Source organism: Rhinatrema bivittatum, chromosome 1 (genome assembly GCF_901001135.1).
Source record: "Rhinatrema bivittatum chromosome 1, aRhiBiv1.1, whole genome shotgun sequence".
Taxonomy (NCBI): Eukaryota; Metazoa; Chordata; class Amphibia; order Gymnophiona; family Rhinatrematidae; genus Rhinatrema; species Rhinatrema bivittatum.
In genome coordinates, this window is record NC_042615.1 from 426,883,517 (window position 1) to 426,900,009 (window position 16,493).

The 16,493-nt window shown below is 45.1% G+C and overlaps 1 protein-coding gene across 8 annotated transcripts in view; it reads right to left on the reverse strand.

Moving 5' to 3' along the window:
- TBC1D2 (TBC1 domain family member 2) overlaps positions 1-16,493 on the reverse strand; it is a 135,525-nt gene that overhangs the window by 91,027 nt on the left and 28,005 nt on the right. For 5 of the 8 annotated variants that reach the window (XM_029603925.1, XM_029603916.1, XM_029603889.1 and 2 more), the window contains 2 exons: positions 15,166-15,298; positions 3,172-3,301 (listed from right to left, as the gene is read on the reverse strand). The exons of 1 other annotated variant lie outside the window; for it this stretch is intronic. In XM_029603925.1, coding sequence (XP_029459785.1) covers positions 3,172-3,301; positions 15,166-15,280 — 245 coding nt within the window. In that variant the 5' untranslated portion in view covers positions 15,281-15,298. Of the gene's footprint in view, positions 1-3,171; positions 3,302-15,165; positions 15,299-16,493 lie in introns of those variants that run through there. 2 more of the 8 variants (XM_029603945.1, XM_029603955.1) reach the window with 2 other exon arrangements.

The window sequence follows — 16,493 nt, forward strand, 5'->3', positions numbered from 1 at the left end:
CTTGAAGGGAGGAGCCAAGATGGCGGACGACTGAGGAGTTGGATTAGAATGCTCTCTTTTCCTTCGGTACCAAACTTTACTTTTTGCGATTTCCTATGCCGCGTATGAAACGTAAAGCCAGACTCCGAGAGAGCTTGGTGGTTTCAGATACCTTGGATTCTAACCAGCCACGCATAGAGAGCTTCTTCTCCTCTACGCCGATCATGCCGGGAGCGAGAGCTGCTGAGGGAGGAGACGCGGAGCGAACGCCTCCCCCCATGGCTGATGAGATCTCGCTTAGCCCCGGCGCGCCAGAGATGCCATCCCCACCCCCATCGATTGAATGCAGTGAAAACTGCTGCAATTGCAGCCCTCTCGGTTTGCTCTATTGAGCGACATGCTTATAGGACAGCAATTCGGGAGGTATGGGAGAAGGTCTTAAGGAGAACATTCCTGCAGGAGAGGCTTTGGAGGGTCACTCCATGGCCTATCTGCCTCCTTCTCTATTGGAACAAACTGGAGCCGAAAATCGGGACACTGACAATGAATTCACTGGAAGGGGTGAGCATGTGGTTCTACCAGGCCCTTTCCTTATAAAACCTCCTATCATAATGTTAGGTCTGCGATTGTTACATTAACTCAAACATACCTGGACACTAATAGGCGCAGTATAAATACTGAAAAAAGGTTCTCAGAACAAGAAAAGAAATTAAATGCCTTTGAAAAAAAGATTAGCTTCAGTTGAAAAACTTCAACAGAATTTGGTACAATCTGAAAATGTTCAGATTAAAAAGATGGAAAATATAGAAATTCCTTAAGAAGCCTAAATATCAGAGTGCTCAATTTTCCAGTTATCAGATTGTTACCTTTGGTGGTTATATTCAAGAATTATTTGGTTAATAACCTTAAGATCCCGGCTGAAGCTATGCCTCTAGTTACTAAGGCTTACTATTTGCCTCAGAGATCTACGGAGAGTCTGCAAAGTAATGGGGTAGATTTTCAAAGGGTTACGCACATAACCCCCGAAAACCTACACCAAACCCCCCCTGCGCGCGCTGAGCCTATCTTGCATAGGCTCGGCGGCACGCGCAAGCCCCGGGATGCACGTTAGTCCCGGGGCCTTGCTGGGGGGGAAAGGGGGCGTGTCATCGTGGGCATTCCTTGGGCATGGCTGCAGGCGTGGTTCTGGCCGGGGGCGTGGCCACGGCCTCCGGACCAGCCCCCGGACCGGAACATGGTGCGCTGGCAGCCAGCCTGGCGCGCGCAAGTTACACCTGCCTCGGGCAGGCGTAACTTTACGGACAAAGGTAGGGGGGGGTTAGAGAGGGCTGGGGGGGGGGGGTGGAAGGAAAGTTCCCTCCGAGGCTGCTCTGATTTCGGAGCGGCCTCAGAGGGAACGGAGGCAGGCTGTGCGGCTTGGTGTGCGCAGGCTGCCGATTTTGGGCAGCCTTGCGCGCGCCAACCCCGGATTTTATAAGCTACGCGCATATCTTATAAAATCCGGCGTACTTTTGTTTGCGCCTGGTGCGCGAACAAAAGTACGCGCTCGCGCTTTTTTATAAAATCTACCCCAATGTGAATGATCAACAGTTACTGAACCGTAAGGATGTTTTGGAAATTTCACAGGATGTTGAAGTTACTCAAAGAGGAATGCTGTTAGTGAGCTTTGCATTTCTACGTAATAAAAATACAGTTCTTAGGTTTTTCTTCCGAAACAGGAGCTCACTATTTCATGGACAGAAATTACGGATGTACCCAGATACCACTCACCCATTCCACCCAGGTGAGGAGAAGAAAGTTTCTTGCCATGAGATCTGAAGCTTTAATAATTTGCTCCAAGTTTACATTATGTTATCCTTGTAAATGTGTGGTAAAATTTCAGAGTTCCAGTTACATTTTCTTTGAACCGTCGCAATTGCGATTCTTTTTGGACTCTCACCCTAAGTGAAAGAAATCAGTGCAGTATGGCAATATTATTATCGGTGAAGAGACCTCCGATTTCTTTTTTTTTTTTTATTTCTTATATTATTCGCTCCTGGTATTTCCTGGGCTACTTCCCCCCTTGATTTCCTATATATTTAGGGATATTACCTATTTCCTTTTTTATCTCAATTAATGAAGGATTATACTGCATCTCGTGTACCTCTAATTTCTTTCACAAGTGTAATTGTGTTAATTTGAAATGCAATAAAAATAAAATTAAAAAAAAAAAAATCATTCTTGAAAAGCACATTGAACAGCGGATAGAGTATGATGAAGATACCCTAACTGTACAAACTTGACTGACATGGACTTCAGAGATGGTGACAACTCTTAACCAATGAAGAGCCAGGACGAAGAGGTTACTGGAGAAGAAACAGATGACAGACAAAGAGTTCCTCTGAAAACATTCTTTGTTTAATGGCTTCCATAAGTAAATTTGGTAATGCACATGTGATGGCAGCTACAATTTAAACTCTCATTTTATGTCAGCCAAAAGAGTCAGTCTGAAACAAATAACGCTTTAAGAACTTTTTTTTAACAGGCCTCCTAAGCCCACTCCAACATCTCCAGTTCTTGGTTCATTGGGTAACCATGAAGGTGATTCAAATGCACAAAAGTCATCCACAGTGACCCAAACCTCTCATGAAAAAAATCCTCCACTACTACTGACTTGTAATGCTTTTCTTGGGTAATGGCCAGATATTTGGCTCTGGTCCTAAGGTTGGGGTGGTGGGGGTGGCCAAGATAAGAGATCAATGCTTGCATTTGATTTGGGTAAAAACAAGAATGACAGCGCATTTCACTGCTATTCAGCACATGGTCTGGACAGTTCCTCTGGCAGACAGACGGACAAATATCCACATCCAAATTAGTAGCGCTTTTCAAATCTTAGAAATACAATAAAAAAAAGTTCCTGCTTTGGCTTCATTGTTAACTGAGCTATGTGAATGGAGCATGCCAGGGAATCACTTTGATCAAACCCAGGCACTGCCACCCAGCTATGTGGCTGCACAAGACAGTGGAACAACGTGGGGTGCGCCAGCGTGTGTCCCCCCCAGCTGGCATGATGTGCATGGAGTAACCCTGGTAAAATGTGACCACCGACAGGATACTTGTATTGCTGCTCGTGTGTGATTTACCCTAAAACTAAATGTGCGGCTGCCGAGTTCTGTTTGCATCTGGACTCTGAGGAGCGGCAAGGACTCTTACTGTATTTCCGTCAGGGGATGTTTCAGGGAGATGTTCTGCAAAGCAGAGGACTGCTGAGGAGCTGGCAAGGAGGCGGCTGATGTCCCCACCACTTCAGTCGGGGTTTTCACAGGGGGCAGAAAATCCACTTCTGGAGAGGTAAAAACATAACTAATTACAATCATAGCTCTGAACACAATTTAATTTCATACTTATTTGAGTTTAGCTTATTTGCTATTGTAGCCAGATGGCAAGGTCCGCAATTAACTTACAAGCTAAAAGGTACTAGTCTGATATAAGCAGATGGAAGCTGAGACATAAGAAGCTGTGTGTACTTTCTTTGTGCTCCTGAATCACAGATAAGGCAGGGGGAAGCTCAGCAGAGCTCCATGTAACTACCAGGGCATGCTTCAGAGCAGGAAGTCCAATTCCAGGGCAGGTCACAACAGAGTTTAGTTTCATAAGTCACTTAATGCAGAAGCAGTGCCGGGGTGGTGGGGGCTGGGCACGCCAGAGAGAGAGGCTGCGCTGGGGGTTGGTGGCTGGGAGAGGAGGCAACAGATGCTGCTAGGGTAACCTGTTTTGGGAAGAGAGAGGGTGCCCAGGGGTTCAAGACTTCCCCTCCAGCCCTTGGCCAGCGAGGAAACATGCAGCCACATGCAGCAGTGAAAGGAAAGCCTAAAAATAGATAAACTAGGGCTAAATAGAACCTATGAAGTGCATTTTAAAATGTGATAGTGCCCTATACCTTAATGTATGTAATACAGTGGATGAACAAATCAAAAAGCTCAATATAATCTTTTTTCTTCTTGACATTTTTAAAGTTAAAATAAATTTCAAAAAATGCAGTCATTTATCTATTATCGGACTGCCATACATCTGACCAGCCCAAGCAATTGTTTCCGAGGTGAATGTCCCAAAAGTCAGCCATACGGTACAGAAGTGCTCGCTGGGTATGGAGCAAGCAATATCTGAAGAATACCCTTTTTTGATTGCGTATTTAGAATAATTCAATAAATATAAAATGTAAAAATATATTTCATAAATGCAGAGCGGGTATTACAAAACTTGTCACGGCGCGGTGAAACCGTACACAAGCCACGTGAAGCTGCCTGACAAGTCTCCCTGCAGCAGCTTTCCATTATGCGCAGCCTGTAACATCTCCGACCTGAAGTTACGCAAAGCCCCATCTCCAATGCAAACCTTCTAATTCTGGGCATCGCTTCTGAAACACTGGGTCAGTTTCATACATACTTGTGTATGTGGAATTAGGGGTCTGGAGGCAAACAAGGGGGTCCTAACGTCACACTAAACAGCCGCGGCAAAAGGCTAAACGTAGGTATCATTTCTGACCCCTCCATTCTCTTTTGTTTCGACTTTACCGATATCTAGATCGCCAGTCTGTCTCTCCATAAAGTCTGATTTTATCTGCACGAGTTTACTCAAGGAGGTTCCACTTTAAGAGCACAGTATACATTGGGAATTTCCTGAGCGGTGGTGCAAGAACTTGGCTTAAGCTTTCCTGAGCTGTGAAGGCAGGGCTTGAGGAGGGGGCCTGTGAATTGGTTCTAGAGGTACTTGAACCAGGTAGATTTCAGCCCACTTCAAGCTTTAACAAACTCCCATGGATCTCTTGGGAGGAAATTAAAAAAAAAAGGCTCAGAGATCTGATCTGCAGAAATCCAAAGCCAAGTCTGAATTCTGCAGATCCGTTTCAGATTTTGCCTGCAACTGGCCCTGACTTTAAAAAAATAAAAAAAATAAAAAAAATTTTTAAGTTGGTGAGCAAATCTGATGCGCCCGCAGATTTTCTGCGGTTTTCTTGAACTAGTTGGTAAACCTCTTTTAAAGAAACTGGCACATCCCTGCCAATGGAAGGCATCATGAAATAAAGGAGAGAGAGAAATGGAAGCAGAGCTGTCCAGGAAGTTTACTTGGGATGTTAAGAAGGAAGTGAAGCACTTCTGGTACTATTTTCAGAAATTTTCTGTCATCTCTCTGCACCTCTAAAAAGTTGCAGTCTTTTTCTATTATTGTTATGTTATAGTTTTAATTCTCATTTAACCTTTTCTCCAATCCCTCCCCACACGTTTTACGCTTCTCTCCCAGCAGTGACTGCTCTCCCTCTTCCTACTGTTAGGACAGGACATGGCGGCAGCTCTTCTACACGCGGATTTTCACCAAGGATCTTTTCTGCTCGGCTAAGCATTCAGTGTGAAACTGATGCCATTAGATATTCAAAAAAATATGAAATAAGAAGGGAAGAGCGTCAGCTGCTGAGAAGAGAGTTAGTGGCCATTTATGACACTGGCTCTTGCTCGGTCTGACAGTAAAAAGTCTAATTAAGCAAAACAAACATAAAAAGAAAATGCCTGGGTGCCAGACTGGGAGGGAAATAAACATTTGTTTGCAGTTTCAGGGTCAGAAAAGGTAACTTGGTGGCAGTGCTGCACAGACAAATTTCAGAAACAGTTACTGACTTTCTGACAGGGTGATATGGCAGGAAGTTATAAACAGGATCACAATGCAAGCAAGATGACACAAGAAGGTCAATGAACAGACATGATAAACTAACAGTAGGTTAATAGATCTATGAAAATCATACAGTTGTATAATTACAGGCAGAGGCAGTGAATTGCCTTTTCGGTTGGGGGTCCAAGCCAACCAAGCTCTGCCCTCTTCCCACTCCCTCCCTCTGTCCCCTTGCCCCCACCGGTCTCTCTTCCCCTCCACGGCCTCCACCATCCCTCCACCCCTGCACATTCTCTCTCCTCTCTATGATACCTCTTCCACCCCTCCCACGCTGATCAGCAGCAGGATGAGGAGAACGGTTGGGCTTCGGTCCCTATCCTCCCTCCTCTGCCAGCTGGCCCGTCTACTGCTTCCAACCACGCATCTGTACAGAGCCCCACGGGAGTCAGTTCAAAGCAGCAATCGGGCCCAAAGTTGCAAAGGTGGACGGATGCAGCCGATGCACCACTGCTCTCCCTCGTCCTGCTGCCCAAAAAGCGGCTACCTACTCCGGCCCAGATCTCCTGCAGCAACTCTGCAGGAAGGGCCAGATTTTGGTCGGGCTATGGTCCCTGTGGTCCACCCCCAATTCCAATAGCTGTGATAACAGAAGCGATTCCATTTCTGTAAAATTCATGTCAAGCCACAGATACATATTTGTAAATTCTTCTGTATATTGGTAGGGCAGGGACTGTTTGCCCAAAAGCAGCTTGGTCTCATGTCAGACACTCACTGAGATGCTGCAATTTGATGCCGGCCTAAAAAGAAGTCCGAGTTCAGGAGACAGAAGGGAACGGAGGGCACAGTAGGCACACCACTGTGTGGAGAAAGGCCGGGAAGGTCGAGCGAGTCACTACTTTTGATGCATTGACTGAGAAGGCAGGGCAAGAGAATACATTTGCTCAGGTCTGAACTGCTGCACTTAAGAGTGAATTTTCAAAGGAGTTATGCAGGTAACATTAGCATATAGTCATGTAAGTAGCTTGTACTTGCATACACACTATTTAATAAACAACAAAAACACGTGCGGTATTTTTGGTTTTACGTGCACATCTACCTGCACAAAAAGGGGCAATCTAGGGGCTTTCTGGTTTCTGGCCAAGAAGTATGTGTGTAACTTGCTATTTTATAAGAGATTTGTGTCAATACATAAGGCAACTTATTCATGCAATTTTGCACCTGCTAATTATCTAGCGCAACTGATATCAGACTTGCCTGTTGTCTGCTATTTTTGGGAGAGAGGTCTGGGTGAACTGGGGGGAGTTCAGGATGAAGTACTAGGAGGGCCTTGGTGAACTGGAGATGGACTGAGCGAGCTAGTGGAGGTTACAGCAAACTGGAGATTTCAATTATGTGTGCATTTTTAAAAATATACCGAATTCTGCATATAAATCAGAGTTTTCCATGTACAAGTTGTTTTTTTTTCTCACGTAAACTATATGTGCGTACATTTATGAAATATGTTGAGAAACTGGGCTTTTTCAGTGCATTGCGGATATTCGTGCGCAACCAAACATACCTGCAGGTTGAAGGATCCCATATCTATGAAAATAAATGTTCTTTTCATCTGCGAATATAAATCAGTTTCTCAAGAGCTGCTGCCAAATGTACTTCTCTCAGCTACCGACCTACAAATGTCTTCCAGTTTACAGTAATATTTATTTTTACTTTCTTCAGTTTGTATACCGCCTTTCCTACAAATAGCTCAAAGCAATATACAGCGCAACAGTAAAATGCAACAACAATACATTTGTGGGCTACATGAAGAGCTTGCCACAGGAAACAATTCTGCATTGCTGCTAAGGAGAGCTTACCAGCCAAACAAAGGCAACGGAGTGCAGGATCAAGCAAAGTCCTAGCAGAAAATATAGCAGTTTGGACTTAACACATGCTGAGCGGTGCGGCAAGTGGAAAGTTACTCGGGTAACTTTAGGACAGTGATCCACATGACCAGACTTACCTACCTAACTGTACGTGGGTTGCACTCAATATCAGAGCTACCTGCCTACAGTTCTGTTCCCTCCTCCCCCTCCCCACCCCCAGAATGCCCTGCCCTTCCAGCTACATTTTACCCAGGTAATAACTTGCTCTGGTAATAGTTCACTGGTTGGTGGGGCAGGAAATTTAGAACCCAGGTTTTGTCTGGGTAACAAAAAACCCCTTTTGAATATCGACCTGCGTCCCAAACTCGCTGCGGCTCCTGAGCAACGAAAGCGGCAGTCAGACCCATTCTGTATCTATAACGCCTCTTTGCTAAAGCCACGTTAGACGTGAACGGTTTCTACGGGTACTCTTTCAAACATAAAGCAGGTGGTAAACATTTGACATACTGCACCACTCATTAAGGCTGCAATATGCAAACAAGCACGACAATTAGATTTCGTCAGTTACAGGGGCTGCTACTGAAGGAATTCACCAATTTCCTTTAGTCCAGTTAGTGTAGGGGAACAAACTCTACCCTCTCTCCCAATCTGTCTTCCCCCCCCCAGCACCCCGATCAATCTCAAATCCTCTCCCTGCCAATCCTTTGAACTAGAAGCGTTAGCCCCTATTCCCAACCTCCTAATACTAATGCACTACCCCTTCCCCTGATCCCACCATTCACCCCCTCCCTCCCCTCCCCGGCCCTCCAGCACCTCTCTGAAATTACCCACAGACCATTCCTTCCCCCCAGCAGGAAGAGGAAAGTAAGTCACCTATTGCTGGCTTGACCATCAGTCCTAGGAGGATAATAAGGGGTTTGGAAGGGAGGGGGTTTAGCACAAGTCGGGGTGCTGGCTAGGGGTGAGGACATGGCAGATAAGAGGGCTACTGTGCATTTCTAGGTGCTAGACCCTTTGTTCCACTGTCAGGTAGATTTTTTAAAAATATGCACATGGATGCACAATTTTATAACCTGTGCACGCCAGCATGCACGGGGGGTAGATTTCCCAAGTTTACGCACAGTAACGAGATCGGGCCTCCGCCAGTTCCCTCCCAGACCTCTCCCCCTACGTACCCTCCTTCCCTACCCATTTGAAGGCCCTACCTTTTGTAGATTTCTTTATTTCGGAAGTTACGCCAGCTCCTGAGCAAATGGCCACTGTACCAGTGGCCTCCAGCTCTGTCCCGCCCCTGGGACCGCACGGGTTTGTTTGTTTTTTTTAAATCAGGCCTTATATGAGCTGGAGCAAAAATTTTGTATGCCCCATTTAATGCTCAAAACCTTGCTCTAGCTTATGAAAATTAGTGACGAGGGGGATACAAAGCTCATTATTTGCATAGTTTTAGTAACTGGTCATGTGGTCTCTTTCACGCAAGCATGACTGCTCGATAGAGCGTGGTTGTGTACTGCAAACTCATTAGCACATGAGCTAACATTTAACATACCTGCTAAAACTGCACTATTGGGTGAATCAGCTCCTAAATCTGTGCAACTCTGTCGTTTCTCAAGGTTCAGACCAATCATGCTCAATATCTGTTTAAGAAGCACATAACGCGGTGTCATCACTTCAAACGGTTTATTTATGCTGGTGACGTCTTGTTATACTTAACTAATCCTGAAACGTCCATTACACTAACGTCTTCCAACTGATGAATCACTTTGGAGGCTTCTCCCGTTACAGCATCAATTGGTCCCAGTCAGAAGTCACGCCGTTGAATAGTCACTGCCATAAGGCTTTACTCCAATACTACCCATTTCAGTGGAAAATAGATGGGTTTAAATTCCATGGAATAGGGTGGGGTAGAGATTTAGAGTTCTCTCACCCAAATCCAAGATTTATTGATTTACTTATTTAAATAAGCTAAATTCTGCTGAGCCACAAACCTCAGTGGAATACAAGTAACGTACACAAAAAATATTTAATGACAGCAATTGTTCAGGTTGGTCTCCTCTCTACCTTACCTGCTGGGGTAAACTTGAAGATATCAAAATATCTATTGCCCCTATTTACTTAGTTTTAGTTCCAGACCAACTTTATGATAATATTGAAGGGATGCTGAATTCGTTTTTACAGCAATTCAGAAATTAAAACACCAGAAACACTTCAGAATTTTTTTTAACCATCCTGGTACATTTCTATTGAGGCAGGAGTGTCATTGGACTCTGTAATTCGATAATCCAGACCTCCCCCCGTTTGCAGAATAAGCCTATCCTATTTTTGATGCCTCAAGCATTTGGTATATTGGATATTAGCATTAAATGGAAACAATCCAAACAATGCAATGTGTGCAAAAACCCATTGTTTAAAGTTCATTAAAAAAAAACAAAACAACAATATTCTAGTCTTCCTGATATTGAAAGGGTATCTGGACTGCTGTGCACGTGTTACAAGATCGCTGCCTTAGGTCATTTCAGGAGTTAAGTTGTCCATATAATCTTCTCTCTTATTGTTTTACCTGGTACTATTAAAATGCTGCATAAATTGTTGAAAATGCGATTTCTGAGAACTTGTGGTGCTATCCAGTGTTCTAGAAGTGTGCTATAAAATGTCTGCTAAATACTCATATGGCCTCTGGTGTTTTTAAATGTCTGCAGCATTCCCAGGTCCCAAGCTGCACAGCAGCGGGAAATGAGTGCTCCTTTTTCAGATTGTCAATAGGAGGAAGTCCTACATCTTTGACATAAGCACTTTTTTTTCTTGCCCACCATGTGATCTGGACTCCAGTTAAGTTGCACAAGCTCAACCGAACAGACTCTCCCCCTGTGATGATAATGTTTGGTAGAAAATAGAACTTGTGATCCTTGCTCTATACTACTGTAATAATGCTCAAACCATCTGGCATATACTGTCAAAGGTCTTGAGCACTGATGATATACTTTAACCATATTTTATTATAATTTTGAATGGTATTGTGCTATATGATTGCTTATCCTGCTTCCCTGGGAAATTAATGAACATTTTGTGATCTGTTGCTTCTCCGAATGTGCAGGGATGTTGGAAGGCTTCTGACTTACTAAACATCACCTTTTGGTGCAATTCTGGTTTACAAAAGATGGAGTTTGCCACTGCACAAAAATATAAGCGTGCTTTTGAATTTTCTAAAATATGGGATCCAGTACAGAGATCCATTATGTCACATTAATAGCTCTTTTCCAATTTTGGGTTACCTTCTCCGATGTGCCCATGCTATAGCCAGGGCAGGTATTTTGCACATAACCTCTAGGTTCTTTGTTGTGCTCTCTTTTCTTTTCATTTTATCATTGAAATACAATAATAAAAAAAGTGTTTGAACTTAAAAGAAAACCAACTCTTGTTTTGCCAATAAATTAGTATAAAATCCAGGAAATCCTCTCTCTTTTCAGTCCAATATCTACGCATCGCATTTTTTCAATGGATTGTTATTGAGAGTTCATTTTAGTGCAAGAATATTGCTTGGAAACGATCTCTCTCAATTGCAAGTTCCGCAAAAATTGATTATTAAGGATTTTATCCTTGACAGCTAACTACTGAAATTTAAGTAAAGGATCCCAGAGATACAGATGCCCAGGATACAGGAATTCCTCAAAACATCCAACACAAACGTAGAAAGCTCTTTGGGCTTTTCAGCCAGTAGCCAAAATGGAAAGCGTGACGAGGTGTGAGCAGGACCTCCACTCTCCATAAGAACATACTATTCCGTCATAGATGCTGCCAGATATTTATTAGTTTTCCAAGTTTTAAAGGGTCTGCAAGGGTTTCCTCCATGAGAGTGCAGCCATCCACAGCCTGTTTCTGGAACCAGTCAGTTAGTGGGAACAAGTTGGCCGGCACGATAAAGAGAGATAACGCCAGGCCACCAGCGAAGTACAGTTGTTGTACGAGTGATAGTATAATCCTGGGTTTTCCTCTGCAACACAAATTTAGAAATGAGACTCTCAAGTCATATAAAGAAACTCTCTGGAAATTTTTACCAGACTATTGTTGAACACATAGAGGGTCTGGCAAAACCTGGGGTTTCTTTCTACCAGTGGAGTTTAGTGCAATAATCAAAGCAAAATGATACATGCTTTGATTATTGCCCCATTGAAAGCCCCTGCCTGCTTTTTGTGAGGGGACCTTTTCAAGGCAAAACTATATGCTGAATTTCCAAAAGCTGAGAACCGAGCAGGGAGATGAGAATTATTATATATCTATTTCGTTGCAACAGACGTGTTTTAGCATTTGCATTTACGAACGTAATGACATGTGCCACTGCTTATTATTTGAATCTCTTGCACCATTTGACATTTTTTTTTTTTTTTAATGGTTTTGGGAAGCAGGTTGGGGTTAAGGGTGTCACTGCCACCCTGCCAGTCTCCCTGAAGACAGCAGTCCAAACTTGGGCTCCCTGTAGCCACAGCTCATCTCAGTCATGTGCTGCTAGCAGTGCGTCACGTGATTCCTCATGATCTATGAAATGCAAGAAAAAAAGCGCAGTCTCGGATGCTTTCCTTAGCTATAGAATGAATAGGTACAGTATATTAACCTAAGGGCTTCCTTTACTAAGCATTTTTCCCCATTGACACTGAATGGGAGAAAGCATTAGTAAATCAGGCCCTAAGTTTGTTGTAAACAATGCTAGCAAAAAAATGAAGATCTGGGCCTTCATCCTATCAGGTATCTTCTTTATGCGTATCTATGTACCGTATATCATTTCTTTGCTTACAGGTTATCTGTTAATTTGTGCAATGGACCCTCCAGTCTCGTTACCAGTAAGCCCTGGGTAATTCCTGGTTTAGACAGTGCAGTACAGGTTGGTGAACAGGGGGAGGCCCCATTCTGTAGAGCCCCTCCCCTTTGAGGGTATTGGAATGGCCGTCCTCCTGGGAAGGGGTTTTAAGAAGCTCTCTACCGAGAGACTGTGGGCAGTCCCTTTAGGTTTGCTGACAGAGTTAGAAGGCAGGCATAGGGGCATTGTTTGAGTTCCGATTTTCTGGCCCACTCGGAGGAACCAGGCACACCCTGCCTGGGGATCCTGAGCAGGGTCGGGAGGCGATTCCTTCCAGTCCACTTATTGGCTGGTGGGGATTTACCCTTTTTTTTTTCATAGCAGGAGTCTTCTGAGACCCCTGGGTATCAGCTGGGCACAGGACACGGGGAAAGCCTGTGTCTGGGGTATTCTGGGTAGGGAGGACCTGTCCCCTTAATGAGGAAGGAGGTGGGGTGGTGACCTGCTGTAAAGGAAGAACTCCGGTGTTAACTTCAGTTGAAGGGGAAATGACTTTGGTTTGTGAGCTCCAGGAAGAAGCGTTTTGGTGGCCCCTTCCTTCCTGTATTGGAGCAGTGAGAGCTGCTTATGTGAAGTGGATCCCATCCATCAGGGGTTCAAAGAGACTGAGAGAGAAAGGAGTAACTGAGTAAGGACTGATTAAGAACATCTGAGGACACCCATCTGGAACCTTCAACCCCTGGGGAGAGAGAGAGAGAGAGAGGGCTTGGACTCCCTGCGCAGACGCGGAATTTTTACTTTTAACCAGTTTGGGAAAGGGGATCTCCCTGCCCAATTAAAGGAGACCCTGCTTACCAGGGAACTCCACTTAGCCAAGCCTGGAGGTTTCCCTTGCTCTGATAACGGAGACACTTACACAGACAGAGAGAAAAGAGCTGTGACAAAAGAGAAATTCTGTGACGCCAAGGGTTAAGTTTTGTGTCATATTTCATCTGACTTTTGCAACCATTAAGACATAAGAACATAAGATTTGCACACTGGCTCAGATTGAGGGTCCATCAAGCCCAGCCTCCTGTCTCCTAACAGTGGCCAATCCAAGTCACAAGTACCCAAACCCAAGATTTAAATTTTGGACACTAATCCAGTGGGGCTCCAGTGTTTTATTTGGCACTTACGGAACACACAGGCCGGTGCAATATCAGCGTGCGAAAAATAGGCGCTCATGATTGCGCGCCCAACTTTCCTAACGCGCACCCAATCACCTCTCCCAGGCACGCAATGCAGCAGGCTAATGAGCCGCGGCGTTAAAAAGGCGGCGCTAGGGGAAATTGTACATCCCTAGCGCGTCCCTGGCATCGGGCACCCAGGAAAACAGACGCTCAATTTTAGAAGCCTACATTTTCCTAACCCGACAGCCATGTTACTGCCTTCTGTGGTTCCTCCAACTCAATATCGTGACGATATTGAGTCGGGGGGAACCACAGAAAGGCAGTATTTTCTGCTTTTCTGTTCAGGTTTTGGGGTGCCTCAAGACTTAACGCCAGCTCCGGGGCTGGCATTAATTTTGGAGGGTCAAAATGTGCACATTGGGCGCATGATCATCTTTTTTTTTTATCCGGGGCACTAGCTAACAGCCTCTTCGACGTGGCATTTATATGCGATGAGTGCTATTAGCTATGCGCTGGTTTGGACGTGCGTTGTGGACGCGCTGATCCCCTTATTGCGTCAGGACGCACACGGCCAAAATGCGCATCCAGCCGCGGGTTAACCTGTGCGCTAGCCTGAGCACGTGATATTGCATCGGCCTGACAGAGTGAAGGAAAACTACCCCTCTCCCAGGGACAAGAAAGTAATAGTCACCCCTGTTACTCCGGGCCTTGAAAGTTAAGTCTTCTATATAATGCTATAAAATGTAATTTAACGTTTATTAACACAACCATAGATAATAATGTCATACAGGCAATTGAACAAGTTGAAACAAGTTGAAGCCATATACAGTGTGATCATGACCTGCCAAATGAACCTCACTTACAGAGTGTAACTGCGTCAAAGCAATACCTCGAATGCTCCTAACTAGTATGTCTGGACAATATAACATGAACCCTTGCAATGGTATAGCATGAGACATTGGGCCGGATTTTAATATCTACGCGCAGGCGTAGATTTGTGCACGCAACCCGGCACACACAAATCTATGCCTGATTTTATAACATGTGCGTGCAGCCGTGCACATGTTATAAAATCCAGGGTCGGCACGCGCAAGGGGGTGCACACTTGCGCACCTTACGCGCGCCGAGCCCTAGGGGAGCCGCGATGGCTTTCCCTGTTCCCTCTGAGGCCGCTACGAAATTGGAGCAGCCTCGGAGGGAACTTTCCTTCCGCCACCTCCCCCCCCCCCCCCCCCCCACCTTCCCCTACCTAACCCGCCCTCCAGCCCTACCTAAACCACCCCCCCAACCTTTATTTAGCAAGTTGCGCCTGCCTCTGGGCAGGCATAGGTTGCACATGCCGGCCGAGTGCCGTCGCGCGATCCCTCAGCCTAGCGGCCCTAGGGAGGCCTCTGGCCACGCCCCCGCCCTGGACTGCCCAAGCCCCGCCCCGTTTTTCAAGCCCCGGGATATACGCGCGTCCTGGAGCTTGCTCGCATCGCCAGGCCTATGCAAAATAGGCTCGGCGCGCGTAGGGCTTTTACAATTTGCCCCATTGTGTATTACAATAACATGAAAGAAAATAAAATGAGTGAGTTGGAGAACAACAACAGAGCCGTAGTTTGTCTTACCCAGTTCTTAATCGTCATTACCATCGGTACTATAGAGTGTGTGTGTTTGTTTTCATTTATAGACATATTATAAAATGCTCTTTATACGAACACCCCCACCATCAGATACATACGTGGTATGTGCACGCTGGGCATGGCAGAGGAAATTCTGCTTCCAACAGGAACTTCAGTCTGGCTGTTGCAAAACTCCCAACGCTTCCTTTGCAGCTGCTGCAGCCAGTACATCATTGCATGATTGTGGACCGCCTGCACAGTGTTCAGCAGAGGTTAGAATTAACATAGGGCCCAAGTTAATAGTCAGTGCAGCGCTAATTAGGCATTGGCGGCATCAACAATGCCAACTTCCACAGGCTTTTGAGAAAAGCCTGTGAAGCTCAGACACGGCTCCCATGCACTATGAGCCAGAACTTAAAAGCACACCCTGACGAAGCCCACAGGCAGAACCTCCATGTCTAACCTTTCCTGGTTTGAAGCAGACTTTTTAATCCAGTTCTGTATGTTTTGAGAAACTGTGTTTGGAAATGTTGCTAATACTTTTTATTCTGGTATTCAGTAATTATCAGACCTTCATCGCTTTTTGCAGTTCCTGGTATATGAGCACCTCTTTTTTTCACTCTCTCTTTGAATTATTATTTGTGCTATGTTGGGTGAATTGCAAAGTAGTTAAGTTTGTGATATTTTGGAGCCTCTCCTATTTTTAACCTTTCTTGGTCACATAAGGAAAATGCCCAGCAGAGATGATGCCAGATGCTATGCTCAAGGTATCTATTAGCGATGGCTCCAGGGAAGGCTGTCGCCCTATTGCTAGTAAGCCATGCTAAATCCAAAGTCACTGAACAAAAAGTCAAGCGCTTATGAAAACTCACATGTAAGAAACATTTTATGCATAATATTTTAGTAGCAGTCACTAAGAAACAAGCAGCACCATGGCAGCTCCTGTTCAAATAAAGGTGTGCGCCAAGCGCTCTTTGAAAAGGATGAGCTGTACTCTTTGCATACAAGTCACATAGGAACCGGGTCTGATGGAAAGGAGGGAGGAGGGATCAAACTACTGGCTAGAAGCAAGATTGTTGCTGCAAGGAAGGATAAAGTGGCTTTTGGCAGACAGATGTTAGAAGATAGCTGCTGCCAAATCTGAGGCCAACGGCCTGCACTGCAACTCTAAGAACGTGGCAGGCGAAAAAAGAGAGCTTCCTCGCTGCCACTCTTCCAGTAGTTGCAGATCACAGTCCTTTGTCTGATTTTTTTTTTTCCTATTGAATTTAGTGAGCGTGAAAGGTGCCGGATCAATGGCGTTCGAAAGCAAAATCCTGCACCTATCCACAGAACGGGTCCAGCACAGACAGGGGCGGTGTAAGCTTCCCCCACCCCCGCTCTGAAGGGAGCAGGCCTGTGAATGAAGGGGTAACCGGTCCTCATTCCTGTGCTGTCTTGTTTTGAA